Genomic DNA, 20,422 nt, shown 5'->3' with positions numbered 1-20,422 from the left:
AATATGCACCTAACAGTGCTGAATTTGGTATCCTGTCTGTCCCTCTGCTGCTAGTGCACCTTTACCCCCCAAATGCATCTTTTTTGGCCTGCTAAGATCTCTGGCAGTATCCAGGTTTCTGGATATAGGATCATGGCAACATCTGGAAAAAAGCATCAAGAAACAAATGTCATTGTGTAGAAATTGTGCAGCTGGAAGGACCACTGTCTGGACTCTCTGGCTTCTGTTCATGCTCAGTGCTCTGAAATGGCTCTCATTCCACGCAGTCTAGGTGTGTGACAACCTAACATGCAGAAAGAAGGGATAAACTCACAGATTGGGAAGGTGAACTCCAGCAGATTTTGTGGAGGCTGGGGGTGGTACTGATACAGCCCCTGAGGCTGATACGAAGGGCTTTGAAAGCAAATGTATGAACAAGGGGAATTATCTCACCTGTTTGTACTTAAATATGTTGGTATTTGGAAAAGAGCAGGTGGTTCTGTGGGCTTCAGGTGAGTCAGCCCCTCAAATTACTTGGAGTGCTTGTTGCTCTCTGAGGAGAGAAAACAAGAGAAAGTAGGAGTCTATTCCTTTAATGGATGCATTAGTTTCTGTTTTTAAGACTTTCAAAGTCTTGCTTGTGTATGAATTAATTTTCTGTAATTTTTGAGCTTTACTCTCCTCTAATTTTTTTCCCCAGTAGAACAGTTTTTCAGACACGGATTGAATTGGTTATTGGGGCATTCACAAGTAGAAAGAAAAAAAAAAGTCTGGCTATATTTTGAAGGAGAAATTGATACAATTTGAAAGGCTAAAGGTAACCACAGGGGGAGATCTGGGAGAACTCATGAGGGATTTAAAAACTAAAATCTGTGTATCTAAAAGAGGTTTTGGGAAAAGAAGGTCTTAGAAGAAAAATTAATTAAGAACTCCCAGGGAGACTTTATGTTCATTTACCTATGAGCTATTTTTTACCAAGCTCCATATTTTGACAAAAGCATTTGGACAACCTAGTCCCTTCACCTCGTTTTCAGTGCATGTCCATTTATGCTTGGGAGCAGGGATTAGTGGATATTGAGGATATCCCTTTCAGGAAAGTGGAAATCCTTTCTGAAAACACTGCTGGCATCAGGATGTAAAGAAGTGTATCCTGCTGCTGTCCTGCTTATTTTTGTGCAGTGCAAGTTTTGCCTTCTGCTCGGGCCTGCGCAGGGCTGGCTCTTCCCTGTCTCCTGTAAGGTGTGCTCCCCAGCAGTTTCAGCTACACCATCACAAGGGGTCTCTTGGCATCCAAGTGTGTGAAGTCTGTGCTTGCAAGCCATACAGTGAGCCTTGGACACCCCTGTGCTGTGTCTGAGGGTGGGTTTGAAGCTCTTGTGATATCTTTGTATGGACCTTTTCTTCACCTTATTGTGGGGATGGACTTGCCTGGGGCTCTCCCTTGGATCAGAAGAATCAGGTGGATGAGTTTGGGCATTTGCCAGCAGGGTTTTCATATGGAGTTGATGGTTCATATGTACTACTTTCAAGTGATGAGGTGTGGCTGTGACCTTGTGTAGGACTTGTTCCCAAAGAAACTGAAGTGTCATCTTAATTATTGAAACAATTATCTGTCACATTCCTGCTGCTGCTTTTTTAACATGGGTATAAAGAGGAAAAACCTGCATAGTAGACAGATCCAGGATTTTGTTACAGTGCCAGGGCTTAGCAACAGTTCTGAATGCTCATACACACAGCTGGAGCCAAGTGTTCCTAAAACATTCTGTACTCAGGAGCTTGGGGCTGAGTATTTAAATAGGTTTGGCTGTGTTAACATGTTTGTGATGCTTCATCCTATCCCTCTTCATGCAAACCTTTAAGACATTTGACAAGAGCATAAACATTGTTCTCCAGTTGCTTCAGATACACTGTGGTATCACAAACTTAGGGAATGGTGATATTATCAAACACTAGTTTGCATTTATTTCCTTGGACTGGGTCACATTCAGGAGAATGATTTCCATGTGACTCAGAGACCTTACTCCATGATGGTTAACCATCAGCACCAAAGCCTCAGCTAAATTAACCTAATGAGATGCACATTGTGTCTCACTAATAATCTGGGTGCTGCTTTTACGCTTTGTCCTGGCAGTGGAGCCCCCACAGGAAGGGGCAAGTTGCCCTTGGTACTTGTCTGGTGACAGATACAAACATACACGTGGGCACATGGCCATAGCACGTGGCTAACAGTGTCTGGGCACCACAACCAGTGCAGGCTAACCATCCATTTTCTTGTATTTTTACCTATTGCTAGAACAATTATTGATATTGAAATTGTATCATTTATTTGCAGAGTCCAAGTTCTGTCTGCCTGTTCAAAGCACTATTTGGTGCAGTTGCTGAAAAGGGATGCAATGGGATTGCATATTGTGCTTCAGTTCTTGAATGTTCCTCTCTCTTCTTGCAAAAATCCAAGATCTGTTTGGTTTTTTCCTGGACTCCTAAAATACAAACAAATCAGAACATGTGAGAATTGTTGAAATGTTTTATGGTTTGAGGAAAAAGTAGGACTTAATGTTTCAGTTAAAAGTATTACGAGCTAAAAATTCTTTTTCCTGTCAAATGGGCATGATTTTGCTCTTAATGATCCTGGTGATACAATCAAGCTAATGGTCTTTTTTTGACTGATCTGTGCCCTTATGTGACCATGTTAAGGACCAGTAGCCTTTCTGTGCCTGTTTGTACCTGATGTCTTGTCCAGCTGCTTTTGGGCCTGGAAAAACCACCACTTTGTGTTTATCCTTAAATCTTTCTCCTTAGCTGTGCACTTAAAATGCTTGTGTGTGTTGCAGCTCTGACACAATTGCAAAGAGCTCTGTTAGTCTGCCCACTGCCACTTGTAACAAATGTCATGACCTGAGCACCTTGCACTTAAAATGCTTGTGTGTGTTGCAGCTCTGACACAATTGCAAAGAGCTCTGTTAGCCTGCCACTTGTAATAAATGTCATGACCTGAGCACCCGCACTAAGTGCTGGGATTTCTGTGAGGAGGAGAGTAAGGTTCTACAAAAGGGAATATCATCCATGCTTATGTTTTCCAGAAGATATGTTGCCACCAAAAAAGTACTTTTAACAAGTATCCCAGCCAAACTGCTTCAGATGTAGTGTTGTACTGCTCAAAGCTGTTTTGATGGAGTTGCTTCTGTCTTCTGAACTGTGGGGAGAATATGCACATACTTGTCTCTCAAGAATAGAATGTTGTTCTCATGCAACACTGAAGGTTTTAAAGCTCCAAACAAACAAGAAATCCTTATCTTAAAATCCAACTGTGTACAGTCATGCAGTTAATACACCTGGCCCACCTACTGGGGTTAAGTGGGTTGCGCCCTTCCTTTCATAATTGGAACTTTGCATGTTTAATTTTACATCCAACTCCATTTCTTTTGCAGCCTCTGGATCTGAAATTTGGCATCTCAAGGGCATGGGGGAAGAAGGGATAACCTGTGGAGACCTCATCCTGCCCTTGAATGCCCTGAAAAAGGGTAGTAGAATTACTTCTGCCTCATGGCAGGTAAACTCAAACATAAAGTAAGGTGAGAAGTAGAGAGCTTTTCTCCATAAGAGAAGTTCACACCAGCTGCTCTCCTTCTGTGAGGTCATGGAAGAGATACAAGAACTTCTGCCCTGTGAAACTTTGCTAGAGTGAAGAGATGCTCCTCTGTTTGCAGTGGGACTGCTTTCTCTGCTGGCCTTTTTGGACACCTGTTGTGGCTCCTTGAAGCACTGCCTTCACAAAAAAACACTCTTTCTAACCTTTTCTTTAACCTCACAGTAAACTTTCAGGTTATGTGATATGCATATGGGCTTCTAGGAAGAGACGGGGGAAAAGGAAAATTAAAAAAAACACCCACAAAACCAACAAAAAGAAGAGGGAGTTTCATACAGTAAACAAAACCAAGAAATCAAGCCACCTTTTTCTGATAACAAAAAAAGTCTTGTACAGTTAGGCTGATAGGTTGCTTTCCTTTATTCTTTTTTGCCGTCTCTTGAAGGTTTTTGTTGCAGGTGAGGAACATGCCAATGGAAAACTTTCTCCTTAGAAGATATTGTGGTCAAGAGATTCCTTCTTTACTCTTCAGTCATTTTCTTAAATAATAATAGTAAAGAAGACATCTTCTATATTGAATAGAAGTAAGAGAAGAAATAACTGTATTGTGCTTTTGGCAGGAAAGAAAAGTAATTTAAAATGAAAAATTGCTTCATTGAGGGCCTTCATTTGATGCCCTGAGCATAGATGAGAAACACAAGGAAGAGGAAAAACTGTCCTATGTTTCCAGGTACTTTGACTCTTACTTGGTGAAGTTGGGCTTCTTTGGATGTCTGGGCTTGATAGGATTAGCTCGTGCAACTGTTATGTCTGATCTACCCAGAGGCAGTCATGTCTGTACATCTATGATGTGTGTAGTTGCAAGTGGCTTTGCCCTAATTTGCCCAGCTTGTTAAGCAGTAGATGACTTTTGAGAAGCTGTCCTGCAGCCAAAAGAGGATGTGGTTTTGTGGGGGGGGGAAGAAGGATTTGCCAGTGTTTTTACAAAATGATTTTATATTGGTGAAATTAGAACCATACATGTGCAGCACATGCAATCTTGAGGAGGGCACTGTAGGACAACAGCACTGTCTGACAAAATCTACCTGCTAATTAGACTTCTTTTGAAGATTGTAACCTCAGTGCCTTGAAATACATCTTTACTGATGCTTAATTTCTTACATTCATTAATGATGCATTTTTTGACAACTAAAAAATTTACTTCTTGGTGTGTAACGTTGTGGGATTGTTCTGCCCTATGGAGAAAATGGTTGGTCTTCCCACTGTGCTGAAAGTCTCCTGCTTCTGCCATGCTGTGTTGGCAGGGACATGTGTCCAGAGCAGTCAGACTATTCTGCCTCTGGATATGGACTCACCCCTCAGCAAGGGAAGTAAAAATGCAATTGGCACTGTATAATGTACAAAGATCTGGCAAGTCAGTGGTAGTTTTTCAAGGTGTTGAAACCTCCAGTTATTCTTAATAGCTTCTTTTATAGTTCTAAGGTTGTCATAATAGCAAATAGCATCACTAGTCATCCATGCTTTTTAAAATAAAAATGGTTTCATCTTTGCTGCAGGTTTGTATACTTGTAGGGATATTTGTAGTTTCTTGGAACATGAGAATTAGAATTTGTGTTGGTTCCCTGCTTTCAGATTCTTATGAGAAGATTTAATTGGAGTTCCTCTTGACCATTTCAGACTCTCAAGCCCTAAGTACCAGGCTCCAAACCTTCTGAGTGTTAAACTGAATGGGAAATTTAATTCCTTAAGGTGCCAAATATTTTGTTATTAGGGTGTACTGAGCTCCTTCAGGCCAGAAACAAAAATAGGTCAAGTCCTCATTCTGTTGTATATGGCTCCATCTCTGGTTTGTTTGTTAAACATGATGGAAAAATAAGTGATCTTTGTGTTTACACAACCTGTTTTTCTGGCAGCTGTCATGGAATCTGAGAACAGTGCCTTTATAAACCAGTGCTGATGAATACCTGCATCTTCCAAAGCCACTGATTTCATGGGCAACTTGTATGGATTTTGAGTACCCATGTGACTGCTGTGTCACAGCTATGATTTTTGAAGTGGAAGTGTTTATATACATATACTTTTTGGTGGTCATACAGTGTTGCAACACTGAATACCTATGCTTGTTGCTTGTGAATGACCAGCAAAATTCCTGCTTACATAGTTTCACAATCTGTTCCTTATGTTGATTTCTGATTTTGGCTGTCTGTTCTGAATAAAAGGTGGCAGATTGCTTTTTTTGGCATTGTGGCCAGTCAGATTTTGCAAAAACAAAAAGTTCATGCCATGTTCAGAAATATGTCAAACCAGTTCCTGCTTGTAAAATGCCTTATAACCAGGCTGCCAGAAAATGTTCCTTCTCTGCTTCCGTGATTTTTACTCCCTTGTTGCTAGCTAGGCTGTCATGTTGGAAAAACTTCTGATATGTGTGGTCCTTTTAGTGACTTCTAGTAGTCCAAGAAGATTCCCAGTTCAGAGACGATCTTGATGAAAAGTATTAAATTTGAGAGCCAAGAAGTGGAATGAGTAGTACTAAGTGAAATTATTTCAGTGAAATGATCTCACTTAAGGTACTGACCACTGTGTAAGACCCAGCTGTCTTTGAGTTTCAGGTATTAAAATGTGGTAGTCCCCAAAATGGAGACGTAGACAGGGTGGGTCATTCTTAGATTTTCAACCAAGAAGAGAGGACCAGCTCAGCTATATGGACAGAGGACACTAACACACAATTTTTTTGGCTAATTGTGGGGAAAAGAGCTGCATGGCCTTTCCATGGGCTGCATGTCTCACAAAGGGTCATGCCCTTGGTTCATCTAGTGACATAAATGTTTCCCACATAATGCAGCAGTTACACTGAAGGGGAGCATCTTGGATTAACCTGGGGCTCATGGCAAGGTGAAACCCTGGCTGGATGGTGGCTGGGCAGTTCATGCATGGCAATAAGAGCAATGCTTTAGCATGCAAATCAAAGTGAAAAATACGCATTTCTTCTTTCAAATTGTTTTGCTTTTTCTTGACTGACTGAATTCAGCAACACAGAATTCTTCTGAGTGTGGTCCTGGCTTTTCAGGCAGCGAATGTGGCAGAAAGCTTTAGACTCTCAGCATGGATCTAAATCTGTTTGAAGTAGGCCTAAAAAGCCTGGAGGGTGTAGGGAGTTCAGGCTGCAGTTTGTTGATTTGCACTGGCAGCAGCACTTCAGCTCAGTGATTGTACAAGGTGGTGCCACAAGGTATATCTGCAAAGATGTTGTGAAACTGGGGATCATGTTAGACCTACCTACTAAAACTTTATTTTCCTTAATGAGCCCCTTGTTTCCAATGAAGGCTTAAAGTTTTAGCGCTAGTATTGCAAAATGAATACACTAGGATTTTTTTCACCATCTTCTTGAGCTTATTTCTTATCATGGCACTGAATCCAACTAGAATGTCTTCAAGGATACTTGGCTTAATGTTCATTTCCCCTTGCTGCAAGTTTTTATTACTAAATAAATAAGAGCATTTAATATAGCTGTGGGCCAGGATAATTCTTCACAGTACATTGCAAAAACGTGGTTTAAATTTTGGCTTTGGATCTGGTACAGGGTTTGAATAATATGATACCTCACTTCCTGACAAACTCAGGGTATTCTGAAGACCTAATGAGTTGTCTGCAAATCTGCCTTGTCTTGGTAATGATGGTTGTTGGGAGGGGGTAGAAAGGCAAAAAAAGGAACTTTTTAATGCAGTCACTTACTGTCTGTATTCATTTACTTCTGCCGAGTGAATTTGTTTACTATGTAAAAAAAAAAACCAAAACCAGTATCTCACTAGGCTAGATGGTAGCTCCATGCAGTCTTAAAACAGTTCTTAATTATTTCCTTCATAACTAAAAATCCTGATGCTGACTCAAAATGGATAACATGACTTTGAGACTAAAATTAAATGTCTCATGCTAAGGTAACTAATTTGCAACATGAAATTTAAGCTTAGAAACCAGGAAAGATCCAATTCTTCTCCCATTCATGTCTGGCTTAAAAGCCTATTTACTTCAGTGGGTGCAATATTTTTAAAGATTTACAGCCTTATCCCAAATGTTGCCAAGGATTTACCAACCACATGCATTTGATGGAGCAAGGGGTCTATGGAGACACTTACGCACACGACTGGAAAAAATTTTGTACTGTTGGCAGGCTTGCAGAAAAAGACTGAGATTAATGCTCAAATTAACTTGAGGGACATAAATAACAAACATACCCCCTTATGAGGCCTGACTCATGCTGACTGAGGGAGCTGTGGACTGACCTAGCAGCATCATCAGCCAAAATCAAAAGAGGAGGGGTCGTCTTGCGGAAGAACTGAGGAGGCAAACCTCTGTTGGCTTTTCTGTGTATTATTTGTTGTTCTTTGTTTTGTTTTCCAAGTGACATTTTTCAAATAGAATGCCTATTCCCCCAGCTGTAGTGGCTTGGAACATGCTTTTTTACCTACCACCCTCTACTCTGGAGGTTCATAGCTTCCTTTTTCTGAGTTTTCGTTCTTGCCTGGCTGTGCTATGGCTCTGTTACCCAAGTGTGAGATGAGGAGCAATGCTTTTCCTTCTGACAGTCTAACAGGTAAGGGAAAAGCTCTCCTCCTGTGTGGCTTTCTGCAGTTTGTAGGACTGATGCACCAGGAGTTGGCAGAGAAAAGTTATAACAACCTTATCCTAAGGGCAGATGGTCTCTACAAATCTTTCTAACCCTGCAGGCAAGAATTGCAGAAAGAAGAGTGAATCTGCAAATTTTCTTGGCTGGGACTCCTCAGCTTCTAGCTCTGGTGTGGAGCAGTAGCCCTCATACTGAAGGACTAGTGGCAATATCCCAAGGAGAGGAGGATGCTCACTCCTGCTGAGGCTCTGGAAACCAGGAAATGATGGCTGTGCTAAGCCAGTTTCCTAAGAGTTAATGTGTGGGCTTGGCAGCAGAAGGAAAAATCTCCTGTAGGGCTGCAGGGTCTGACTGGAGTGAAGGGGATAATCCTGATGCTACATGCAGTGCAGGAGCTCCAGGTGAGCCCAGTGTAATGGGGAAGCAGCCAGGGTTTACAGGATTTACCAGCAGATGAGTTTGTCTTGGATAGCGATGGTGGGAATTTAAAAAGAGAAATATTTAAAAAAGAAAATAAATTGCTGGTATAGACTGTTAGGCTAGGGACAGATGGCTGGAGCTCAGGGATTTGCAGGGGGTATGGAAGGAGGTGTATCCAAGCTGCTCCAGGAAAGAGTTGTGTTAGTGTAAAAAGTCAGAGCTAATAGTGTGCCGCAGCAGTTGCTTAGTGTCATCCAGTGGGGAAGAGTAATTTCCATCTCTGTGTTAGATCACCATTTTCATGATTTAAATGAGCAAGCTAGCAAGCAGGAAATCTGATTTAAGTTGACTTATCAAATTTTACATGTGTACTTTGGTTACCTTTCTGAAAGCTTTAGAGTGGTCTGTATTTTTGCTTACACTGAGTATATCTTTCCATTTATACAAGTATGCAATTTGCCATTTGCTTTGGGTAATGTATTTTTCCATTTTCTGCTAAAAATGATGAATGATGCTTTTCTTATTTGCTTGATTTATTTTAACTTCTGATTTTCATCAGGCAATATTTGGATGAAAATTGGAATCCAATTAATGAACAAAACCAGCATTTAAAATTGTTTTCATTAGTTCATGTGCTGGATATCGACAAAAATTCCTTATCAACTCTGTTTTGTGACTAAAGCAGACTGATTTTTGCAGAAACAAAGCAAGTATTTTCAGCTGTTTATGAACTGAACTAATTGTTTCTGGTCACCATGCTTTTGAATAATCTGTTTCTTATATATTAGAATCTTGGTTTCTTGGAGCTCTTCTCTTGAAACACAAAACCCCTGGAAAAAAAAACCAAACCCAGAACCCCAAAACAACCTAGATTCCCCACTGAAGTGAATATCTCAGTGGTATCTATGTGCCACAGCCACACAGCCCACTTCTCTTATTTGGGTGGACTAGCCATGAGCCCATACTGCAGATATTGCTAAGGGTAGAAGAGGTGGTGTGTGCATCGCAGATGGTTCCTTGCAGATTAGGGTGGATGTATGGACTATAAATCTTGGTGAACCTAGGCTGCTACTCTAAAAAGATTTTTTTCTGCATTCCTGTCAGTTCCCAGGGCTGGTTGACTTTGAATAAAATATTTTCTTACGTGGGGAAAAAAATAAACTGAATGGCGAAGAGGAGAAAATTGTCCAGGAGATCTTACTCTTGTCAAAAAATATATACACAGACATATTTTGGCTTTTAAATTGTAAGTATATATTTAAGCAGACTTGGCTATAAGGGAGTGAACGTTGAAGCTCAGGTTTCACAGAGTGGGAAATCAGTTCCCTAAATTTAGTGCTTCTAACATATGTTTTAGGTCTAGGAATCTATTTCTGATATAACTCATGTTAGGAGTTCCTGGAAAGCTCTATGACTTATGTGGCATGGCATGGGTAAGATTAAATTATAGCTGATTTTCTTCCATCTTGAGATCCCCAGAAGCATCTGTAAGATTGATGGGTGGTGTAGTCATTGCATTATGTTTTGATGTGTTTCTTTTGCAGGCTGGGTTTCCAGTAAATACAGAAGGATTTAAAAATTATTGTGGGTAAGGAGATGGACAGTTAGCAATTTGAACTTGGTGTTGTGATACTCTCAAAAGCCTTAGTTAGACTTGATTTCTGAAAGAAGAAGAAAAAAAAAGAAAAAGGAGTATGGTATTTGAGTGGCTAAAAATCAGTGTATATAACATAATTTCTCTAAATCTTGTGTGATGTTATACTGGAGATGAATTTGGTTATATGTATATGCCAATGTACTTCAGACAAGAATGAGCAGCTGAATATTGACAGATTCTCCACTATTCCTTAAACGTGTATCACTATTACACCAAAATGCAAGTTTAGTATTGAAGAACCTCAGTAACTCACAGAAAAGGACTTGTTAAAAAGTCCTTTAGGAAAAAATAAGTTTAAATGTATCATGAAGTCAAAACTATGAGGAAGGATGGGAGGAAGGTGCTACAGTGAGGTGATTGTAGTTATAAAGGCACATCTTCTTTCTTCTGTTGCCTTTGCTGCCCATGTTTTGTGCTTAAGGGTGAAGCAGCAAAAAGGAATTTCAGTGGTGGATTGAATCCAGACAAGAAAGTGGCTTGAAATCAAGCTTTGGGAAGGAGAGGGGAAAACTGCTCAGCAGGCAGATGGGCAACAGAGGGAAGGCAGGAAATATATGCAAACAAAAATAATGAAGTTTGATTTGTTTCTATGTTACAGAAATGTGTCTGGAGGTGGGTTTAGGTAGAAGCTGTGTAAATTCTTGAAAACCAAGTCAAGTTACATGTTTGCTTTGCTGAAGTGTTGTAGTAATTAGCTGGAAGAGGCTGGCTGGAGAAGCATGTGAAAGGGAAAACTTCAGTAGTATTTTTGCAGGAGCTGGAGCAGGTGTGGACAATTGTAGGGGTCAAGAAGAGGAGCAAGCAAGGGGGTAGATAAATTGTCAGGATTGGAATGAGGGGTTGCCTCTGCACCCAGTGCAATGGCTCCTTGCAACAAGCCTGGAAAAACCCAAATGCTTCATGAGCTTGCAACGATTTAGAAACAGTTTTTTGAAGTGCTAAGATCAAGTGAGTACCTACAGTAGCATTTCCAAATTGCTGGAAATCTTGCTGGGTTCACAGTGAACATGGAAATGGACTTACTATGCCAACACTCAGGGTGTCTGTAATAATAGGAGGAGAATATGAGTAATCTTCTGGAAACTGGTTTAACATATACACTGAAGTGACTGTACCTTTCATTACAAACATGTTGTTTTAGGGTGTAGTTTTGAGACCATTTTAAACTGATCTATAGGCAGATTAAAAGGGGTGCTCCCACCTTTTCCCATTCTCTAATTGTTGTTACTTCTCTCTTGGTCACAGACTGCCACTTGTGTGTTGCTCTGGTTATTTGGGTCAGGGACTTACTGCCTGCCTTAAAAATCAGCTGGATCTGCAAACCTGCTGGCCTCAAAGCATACAAGGCAGTGTGGAGGCTGGGAGTGGAGGGCTGCATCCACGTGGACTTAAACCAGCATGAAATGCCTCTGAATCCTAATGCCTTGTATGTGTGAAAATGCCGTGTAAACTGTGCAACTGTTGCAATTGCCTAAAGTGTTTCTGTTCCCAAAATCCTATTTTGGGGTTTCTTCACCTGGTACGTGGAGCTGTGCCTGGAATTCTTATCCCCTGAGGTTACAGTTGACTTGTGTTTACTGAAAATGAAGTGGTAAAACTTGGAAACGAGCATTTTGTTCGGATTTGTTTACGGTTAATGCAGTGGGACTTTGCCTTGAAAGACTTAACCTTGAAAGGAGTTACTGAAATTTAAAAATAAGCTGGGGTGCTGTTTTTAGGATTGCATCTGCTTTTTGCTTTGTGTTGCATATAGCGGTGTGGAGCTTTTTCTGAAAATATGACAGAAAAAGCTGTTCAGGTGAGCTTCTGTATGTGCCTGTATCCCTATCAAAATACACAGCTGAGCAAAGCTCAATGAGCTTGGCTGGTCCCACGTGCTCTGCTTGCTGGTGCTCGGTGCTGGTCTGCATGGTGGGTACTGAGACAGCAAGTTGTCTCAAAATACCCCCACACCAAAGGGGTTTTTTGGCTTGTCTTACTGAGGATGAGCAAAACAAATTTTGAAAATGCATGAGATGGGTACAGAGAGGAAGAAAAACTTAAGAGAAGAGGTGTGTAGTGTCTTAAATCCTCCTAGTTCAAAGAATTTGGCTTGTCTTACTGAGGATGAGCAAAACAAATTTTGAAAATGCATGAGATGGGTACACAGAGGAAGAAAAACTTAAGAGGTGTGTAGTGTCTTAAATACCTCCTAGTTCAAAGAGAGGCTTGTGTGAAATGCTTTTTAGGGGTAACCCTGATGGAAGTGGATGGATCAATGGTCCAGTAGCGTGGTGTGTGCTTTATGGTGCTCCCTTCCTCTGAGACGGGCTCTTCTGGGGCTGCTAACATAGCTGTGACTTACTGCGGCACACGCAACCCTGCAGTTTGATCATTGCCACCTAGAGAGGATCTTGAGCATTATGTAATGCTCTCCAGCTGGGGTGTGTGCTTGAAAGCGATGGGAAGATGCAGTGATGCCTGATATCCAGTGGGTGCAATGCTGGGGTCCTCTCACTTTTCAGAAACACCGTGTTTAATTTACTAGCCTGTGTGAGGAATGCTGCCAGGGCTCCAACTGTTGCATAATGTTACACAGGAGGAATCACTGGCAGATTTCAAGCTGGCTATCATTCCAGATCACTCCCACACAAAGGAAATTGTAGCACATATGTAACTGAGGCTTTTTGTACTGCTCTCAGCACAATCTAAAATTAAAAATATAACTGGGAAACTAGAAAGAGTTTGCCTGCTCAGGCTGTAGTAGCCTCTTTCTGCTTGTAGTAGCCTCAGCTGCAGGGTCTTGCAGGTGGAAGAGAATCCAGACAGCTACAGGTAAGAGTGAAAGCCTCACAAAGGCGCAACTCCTCAATTGTTTATTAAAGTCCTATGAATTAAAACTGTGAGTATTTTATACAAGATGAAAGAATCCTCTTTTGGCTCAAACTGGTTTTCTTGTTCTGTGGATTTTGTGTTTCCCAAAAAGCCAGACCCTTAATACTCAGACATCACAGGGGGAAATCTTATTTCCCCCTCATTTCCATGCATGCCTGTTCTGTACCCATTTTCCTGTCAGTCTGATTCATAATGTTCAAAAACATTCACTGCATTTTTCCTTCTTCCCCACAGCAACAGCCCGAGTCTGAAACTGTTCATCTGTTCATCCCAGCCTTGGCAGTTGGAGCTATTATTGGCAAGCAGGGACAGCACATCAAACAACTTTCTCGTTTTGCAGGCGCATCTATTAAGGTATTATTACACCAACTATAACTTTCTGCCTATTCTACGTGACACTTTCAGCAAGTTTGCACAAGCCGTGCTTTCCTGAACATCCTCCCCCACTCCATGCTTAGAATACGATGTGATAAATAGTACATTTGTTTATAAATCATCTTTTAATCTTCCCTGAGACAAGATAATTAGAAGCATGTTTTCAGACGTCTCCTGAGGTGTGAAATATAAGCTGCAAAGAAAACTACTTTGGTGGTCTTAGAAACAGACTTGTGCTTTAATGATGCAGTGCTTAAAGGCTTTCTCCTTGCTTTAGGTAAAGTGAAAATTGGTGGGGTAAATTCCCCTTCTAAACACAGCAGCCCAGTTGAAGTCCCTTCTCTGGTGGCTGCCCTTGGTCTGTGCCAGACGGATTGGTCAAATGGCCCCATGCTGAATTGTTGGTGGTGTAACTTCACCCATGTGCTGCTCCAAGCTCCTGGGGCCAGCCAGCTCTCAAACAGCACACTTACCTTCTTGTTATCAGGTTTAACATCCAGCTGTTTGTGTATTGACCACCTCAGTGTGGCTAAGAACAAGATAGTTTGCACAGGCTGACCTCTAACTGAAGTTTGAGTTTTAGTCAATTTGGTGAAAAGTTTGTTGGTTCTCTACAGAGGCTAGTACCAGGTGCAGCTGTAGGAAGGCCCTGGCTTTTGGCCACTAATCCCCTTGTAACCACAAGTATCTTCTCTAGATGGTTGAGCATTTTTTCTTACAAATAATATTTTCTGCTGTTTTATGCTGTAAAGATAAGGTTTTGGCCTAAATTAAAAAAAAAATCTTAGAGAACAGTGCATTTAAAGTACAGCTTTAGTATGCTGTTAGATGGACATTTTACTGCCCAGATAAAAACAAATGTTTTTTTCTCACCCTCTCTATTTTTGTTTCAATGGAGTGATGTGTTTGATGAGTGCTGTGGCAGGGATCTGCCAAAAGTCTGGGGCACAGTGCAGGAGCTGGCTATGCTTAGCTGAATTTGGTGAAGCTGAGCTTGGCTTGGAAGATGTTCATCTAAGTATGCAGAGCAGAATAATTGGGGAACTCTGAATGAGTCTTGTGTGTGGTTTGCCTAGTGCTGATCTGTTTACTGGCCAGTCAACCAATGACACACTGCCCAACTCCATGCTTTTTTAGCAGAATGTTAAATAGTTATACTACCCAGATTCTTTATATTAATTGAGCACTAACAACCATATTTTTAGGGGGAAAAATGAAACAGGAGAAAGTGAGAGGTATCAATATTTCTTTATCAAATCTGTCTTGCATGGGGCTGTGATGCATCATATGTATTTCCTCTTGCCCTCTCCATTCCTGCAGCTTGTATCTAAGGTTTAAGCAGTGTATGGAAGGTACTGCTAGGTGAAGAGAGAAATGTGAAACAACCTGGACCTCCAAGAACCCGTCCAAACTAGTTCTTCAGTTGGTCCTTGGAAGAGAGTTTAGTGGAAAGGGAGTTTCCAGTATTTCTCATGCATCTGGCTAACAGTGGCCTCAGGCTTGCTCTACTGGCTGGCACCCCTCTACCCCATGCATTTAACATCTCTGTATTAATTGAAATTCAGATAAAAGTTTTCTCAAGGTCTGGTCTTTTGTTCCTTCAGTAGGAATAAAGTAAAGGGTGGTTTTTTTGTGAAAATATGATTAAATCCTAACAAAAGCACACAGATTCAGAGTATATTTGCAAAATTGGGATGCTGCATGTGTACTTATCTATTAAAATGATGCAACTTAACCTGTAATCTGGCAGAATATGGAGCATCAGGCTTGCTTCTGTGTGAAAGTATTAAATATGCAACTGGTAAATTATTCAAAACTTGTAAACTTCCCTCATGTTGAAATGGGCCTACTTCAACTTGCCCTCTGTCATAACTTTGGAACGAAATAATAAATTGTGAATCAAGGAATCTGTGCTTTTAGCTGAGAGTTGGAGGAAGTGCTGCCTGAGTAACTTCTAACTTGCCAAACTGCAGTAACCATACTTTGTGGAGGAAGTAAGTAAGTAAGTAAGTCTGTGCATAATGCTTGTTTTGAGTTGTGCTGTAGCTTGTTGCAGCTGAAAGCCGTTTACATCCTCCTGCATCTCCTCTGTGCTCGTGCTGAGCTTTGTAGATCTGGTGAAACTCATAACCCATGATGTAAGACTAAACTGCAGATGCACTGGGGCTCTCTACAAGGCTGCAGTGTTCAGGCTGTCACCTCAGAGGTGAACGTGGCTCTTGCTGAGCTCAGGTTGTGTCCCAGTGCTGGGGGTCACTGCTTGGCCAGGCAGGCTCAGTGTGACACTCCAGCAGACTCAGTTATTCAGCAAAAGAGCCAGGCAGAGATTTGAGTTGTCTGTTGCCCACCCTGTGGTCCTGGGACCTCTTGTGAACAATTGTTATCTCCTTGGTTATAAATTCCTTGCAGAGCAACCCTTCCTGATGAAAGCTGGGTTTGGGTGTATAAAGTTGTCAGTTTGTGGCTTGGCATATAAAAGATTGTTTTCTGGTTATGAATGTAAAGTTGCTTAATCTCAGAAGTTAAATTCACCACTTAGTATGCTATTTGTATGTATAGAACTACTTTTTCCAAGGGCAGACAGACAAATTTAACACAGAATTCTCTTAGGTTACCTGTTCAGACATTGAAATGTTAGTTGGTCTATGTTTCTTTTGCAGGCCTCAGCCATGTTTTACCCCAGCTTCTGAGAACAGAATATTCTAGGATAAAATCAAAGCAAGATAGGTCCCAGAACATTTAGACACACATAGGATGTAATGAAACCTTGATGGAAAATATTTTTCCTAAAATTTTAATGAAGGTGCTGGTACTCACTAAGAAAACTAGAGGTGACTGAGAGACAAACCTGTCCACTTTACATGAATGGCAATTGTCAAGCTGAACTCTGTTCAGTCAGCTGCCTCTAAATGTGCCCTGAAATTCTGCCCCTCTAAAATACTTTGTCCAAAGAATGACTGGATTTAGTCTGTGCTTGCTCTTACAACGTCATGTCATATAAATGTACTGCTGTAAAATTAATGTGTAGTTCTAGATCTATCCAATTGGAATTCATAAATTATGAAAAATAGATATGCAAACCAGATAACTAGTATGTAATGCCTTCTCCGTCTTCGGGTACAATATGAATAATGTTATAAACTTTCCTTAGCAAAATTCTTTAGTGAAAATGATGCCTGGTGACTTGTAATTTGTCTGAAATAAACTACAGCTGTTAAATATGAATAACATCCCTATGCCAACAGCTGAGATGAAATTCTGTAGTGTTTAATATATTGCTCATTCAACAGCAGCTATGTAATACTAGATGCAACAATGGAAATGTCAGTTGTGATAAACAAAAGATTCATTCGGAATGTCAGAGGCTAGCTTGAATTATTCAATGCCACTGGAGTCTGAGAAAAACACCCACAGAAATCTTACTGTTGTGGTGACATGAACTGCTAAAGACCCTACAGGCATCTCTGTCTCAGCTCTGGTGGAGCTTAATTTTTATTTGGGTCACACATTGTCCAGTACAGAGGAATGTTTTGGATCTGATTAGTTACAACAGTAAAGTGATCTTCTGTTCTCAGGGGAATGGATGAGAGCTTTTGCTAATGAGCAAAACTTGTTAGAAGGACTATTCAAGCTAGTGGGTAGGGATGAGAATCTCATTTTATTAACCAGATTTGTCTTTTTGAAGGCTACATGTCTTACATCACTTATAGCCACATGAAAACGCCGTGTGGGATCCTGCCATGTGTGGATGAGTAGCTGTGTCTTTAATTTTCAGAAGTAAATTTGCTCATGGTGGTTTAGCCAGTTTCTCCATATTTCATTACAGCTAATTAATGCACTTTAAAGAGAACAAACCCATCATGACTGAAGTGTGATGCTGCTGCTGTAACGAATAATTTTTCACTCCTGAACAGAATGTGAGACTGAAATGGGGAGGAGGTGGCTTTAAACTATTCCTTCAAAAGGCAGCTACCAATAGCTATGTTTATCCATTCCAGATTGCCCCTGCTGAAGGACCAGATGCTAAGCTGAGAATGGTTATCATCACTGGACCTCCAGAAGCTCAGTTCAAGGTACAACATAGGATCCAAAGGCCACTACATACTGACAAGTTTTTCTAAGGGACAATACTGAAAACAAAACTCTTGGTTCCAAGCATGCCTTATTCAGAATTTTAGTAAATACTTGAGTTTTGCTTTCTTTCTTCTGAAAGGTGTCTCATAGGAATATGAGTAATACAGTACTATTAGAGGCCACATTCTGGTCACCTGAAAACTCATGTGTGTTTAATGTAAGTAAGAATCAAGTCTAGCATAAAAATATGGCCATATTACACTCCTAAATGTCTCTATCTACAAGCACCTTTGAGTTGAGTCTTTTAATCTGTGTTGGTATGTGCAACAGTTTTGTGTGCTTAATTGAAATAACAAAGCTGACAAGATGAAATTGAGTCTTCCCAGGTTGCTGTTTTGTGCCAAATGGAAAATGCTTTTTGGGTAACTCTACAGATAAATGCAAGATTTCTAATTGTATTTCCACTGCAACTACAAGGAGATACTCTACCTGATTATCCCATCTGTGCTCAAATTAAGTTCCAGAGTGGCCTTCTGCCTTAAATGTCAAGGGATAAATTTAGTTACCCCAGAAGGAGTTGACTGTGCTAGGAGTGATGCAGGCAGCTCAGTGCAGCAGCCTGGCATCATCACAGATGTGGCCTGGAGCATGTAGAAAGTCGCTTGAGAGTTTGTATCCTGGCATTGTTTTCTTGCCTGTTCTCGTTTTTGACTTTGTATTTTTGCTCCAGGGCATCTTGCAAGAAGGAGGTGCACAAACTTCAGGGATATCAGTTTCATTAATCCCTTTAGGATTTTTGGAAAATTATCAGGGCAGGTATTTTGCAGTGGTAATTACCAACTTAGATGCATTTGGGATTGTTGCTCAGTTACCATATGCATTTGAGCTGCCATTGAAGGCAAAGCATGACTAGGAAGCTCTGTCTCCTTGATATTTTCTGTGTGCATGTGGGCTTGGCCACATGTACTCCTATGGTCTGGGGTCAGCACAAGGTCAGATACTGGCTACTCTTTCTTTTCATCAGGTGTCAGTGGACTTACCCTCAAGGAGTAGCATGCCAAAGGAAATTTGGGCATCCCATATCCTGACTTTTCATTTAGGGAAAGTCTTGTCCTCAGGTTTCCTCCCCAAGATAAACTGGGAGTCCCACAGAGTTCTTCTGGATGCTCTTCTCTCCAGCCTGACTCATGCAAGGAGAAAAGTGTCCCTTTTCTGCACCTCATACATAGTTTAACACCACATCAATCAGTCACTACTCGACACTTGAGCTCTGCTTGCAAAGGTGCATCAGTGTAATAGTGCAGCCAATGCTCCTGGGGTATGCTGGCCTTATGAAGGAAAGGGGCTGTCCCTGGGGCTTTATTCAGCTCCAGACCTTGCAGTCTGTTAGCTTCTCTTTGAGCAATCCCTCTTGACTGGGATGGGCAGAGGCAGAGCTCAGTCCTTCCTTTTATCATTGCTGTTAACCTGAAGCTGGCCTTAGGGCCAGCTCCACACTTGATTAGTGCTCTCCTTAAACTCTGATTAAGAAGGGTCTCCTCTCCTGGGACAGTGGTTGTTGGGGCACCAAGAATGTAAACTGGTGCTCAACAACTTGGAGAGGGAATAGCTGCTGCTCAGTTGGGTAATGGGCTCTTGGAGAGGCAGTGTTACTCCAGAGCCCGTGACTTTGGCATCCTTTCCTCACTGCATTGTGCTCTGATGTCTGTGATTCATGTGCCCGGTAGCTGCAGTGGCTGCATCCCTTTCTTCCTCTGCTGCTGCAGCTTGAGGATGTTGCAGTGTGCAGGGCTAGTTGTTAGCAAGGCAATGGGAAGGGCCCGTGCCACTGTTCAGAGCCTCTGCTGCAGGGCTGCCTGGGGTTCAGGCTTCCCTGTGACACCACTATTCATGCATGGCTGTGTTGCCTTGCGCCTGGGATATATGAAAATGAAGTGGAATCCAGGGCAGACAACACATTTCAGCCACCACTTTACTGTGCAGGGGGTTGCAGCCCAGTTAGGTTTTTTCCTTTCCTAAAGCCCTTTTAAAGAACTGAGAGATTGGAGATGTTGGAAGACCATCTACAATCTTTTTATCTAAAGAAGTCCACATTCCATCTTTCTTTATAATTTGGCAGCAATGTATGTTGTTTTGAAGCACCTAGGAGCCAAAGAGTAAAAGACTGGTTACCATTTCTCACAAATTCGCTGATAAATGGCTGTGAATAAGGAAATAAATGTGTTTAAAAATCAGCAAATGTACAACCTTACTCTCTCAGTGGACTCTTCTTGCTATCTGGCACTCGTGTGTTTCCCAGAAAAAGGAACTGTGTGCTGGTTGGAATAATACTGTTCCCATGGAACTATTTAGATCTGGGCAGTTTGTTTCTTTACTTTGGAAATTTGAGCAAGTGCAAATTTATTTATTTATTTTTAAACAATATGTTGTAATGGATTGTAAAAGCAAGCTCTTTGCTTCAATTGGAGTCTTTAGACCATGACTTGTTGGGGTGTTGTGGCTTTTTTAGTTTAGCATCTTAAAATAATGGGTTTCTGAATCAATTAGTTGCATTTTGTGCTTCTGGGTGTAATAAAAAAATTTGGGACTCTTGTTCTGCCTGGCAGTTCTTCTCTCCACCACTCTTTACCTCTAAAGAAATGTGGTAGTTTCTTTTAAAAGCAGTATTTCTACTCAAAAGCATAATAATATTAATAATAATCTCTGTTAAATTGCTGTGTAGTTCCCTGGTTTGTCAAGCAATCCTTGAACTTGGACACTGGTACTTCCTAGTTTGGTACAAATACTTGTTTTAGAAAAGTAGTGTATTTATTAGGTAAAACACTTTGTCAGA

At 41.1% G+C, this 20,422-nt stretch overlaps 1 protein-coding gene across 1 annotated transcript in view; it reads left to right on the top strand.

The window, feature by feature from the left end:
* IGF2BP3 (insulin like growth factor 2 mRNA binding protein 3) overlaps window positions 1-20,422 on the top strand; it is a 110,590-nt gene that overhangs the window by 87,190 nt on the left and 2,978 nt on the right. The window contains exons 12-13 of the mRNA XM_041411450.1: window positions 13,375-13,494; window positions 17,514-17,588. Of these exons, the coding sequence (XP_041267384.1) occupies window positions 13,375-13,494; window positions 17,514-17,588 (195 nt within the window). The remainder of the gene's footprint in view (window positions 1-13,374; window positions 13,495-17,513; window positions 17,589-20,422) is intronic.

Source organism: Onychostruthus taczanowskii, unplaced genomic scaffold (assembly GCF_017590055.1).
Source record: "Onychostruthus taczanowskii isolate IOZ18803 unplaced genomic scaffold, ASM1759005v1 scaffold36, whole genome shotgun sequence".
Lineage (NCBI taxonomy): Eukaryota > Metazoa > Chordata > Aves > Passeriformes > Passeridae > Onychostruthus > Onychostruthus taczanowskii.
This window is presented reverse-complemented; position numbering and strand designations above follow the sequence as displayed.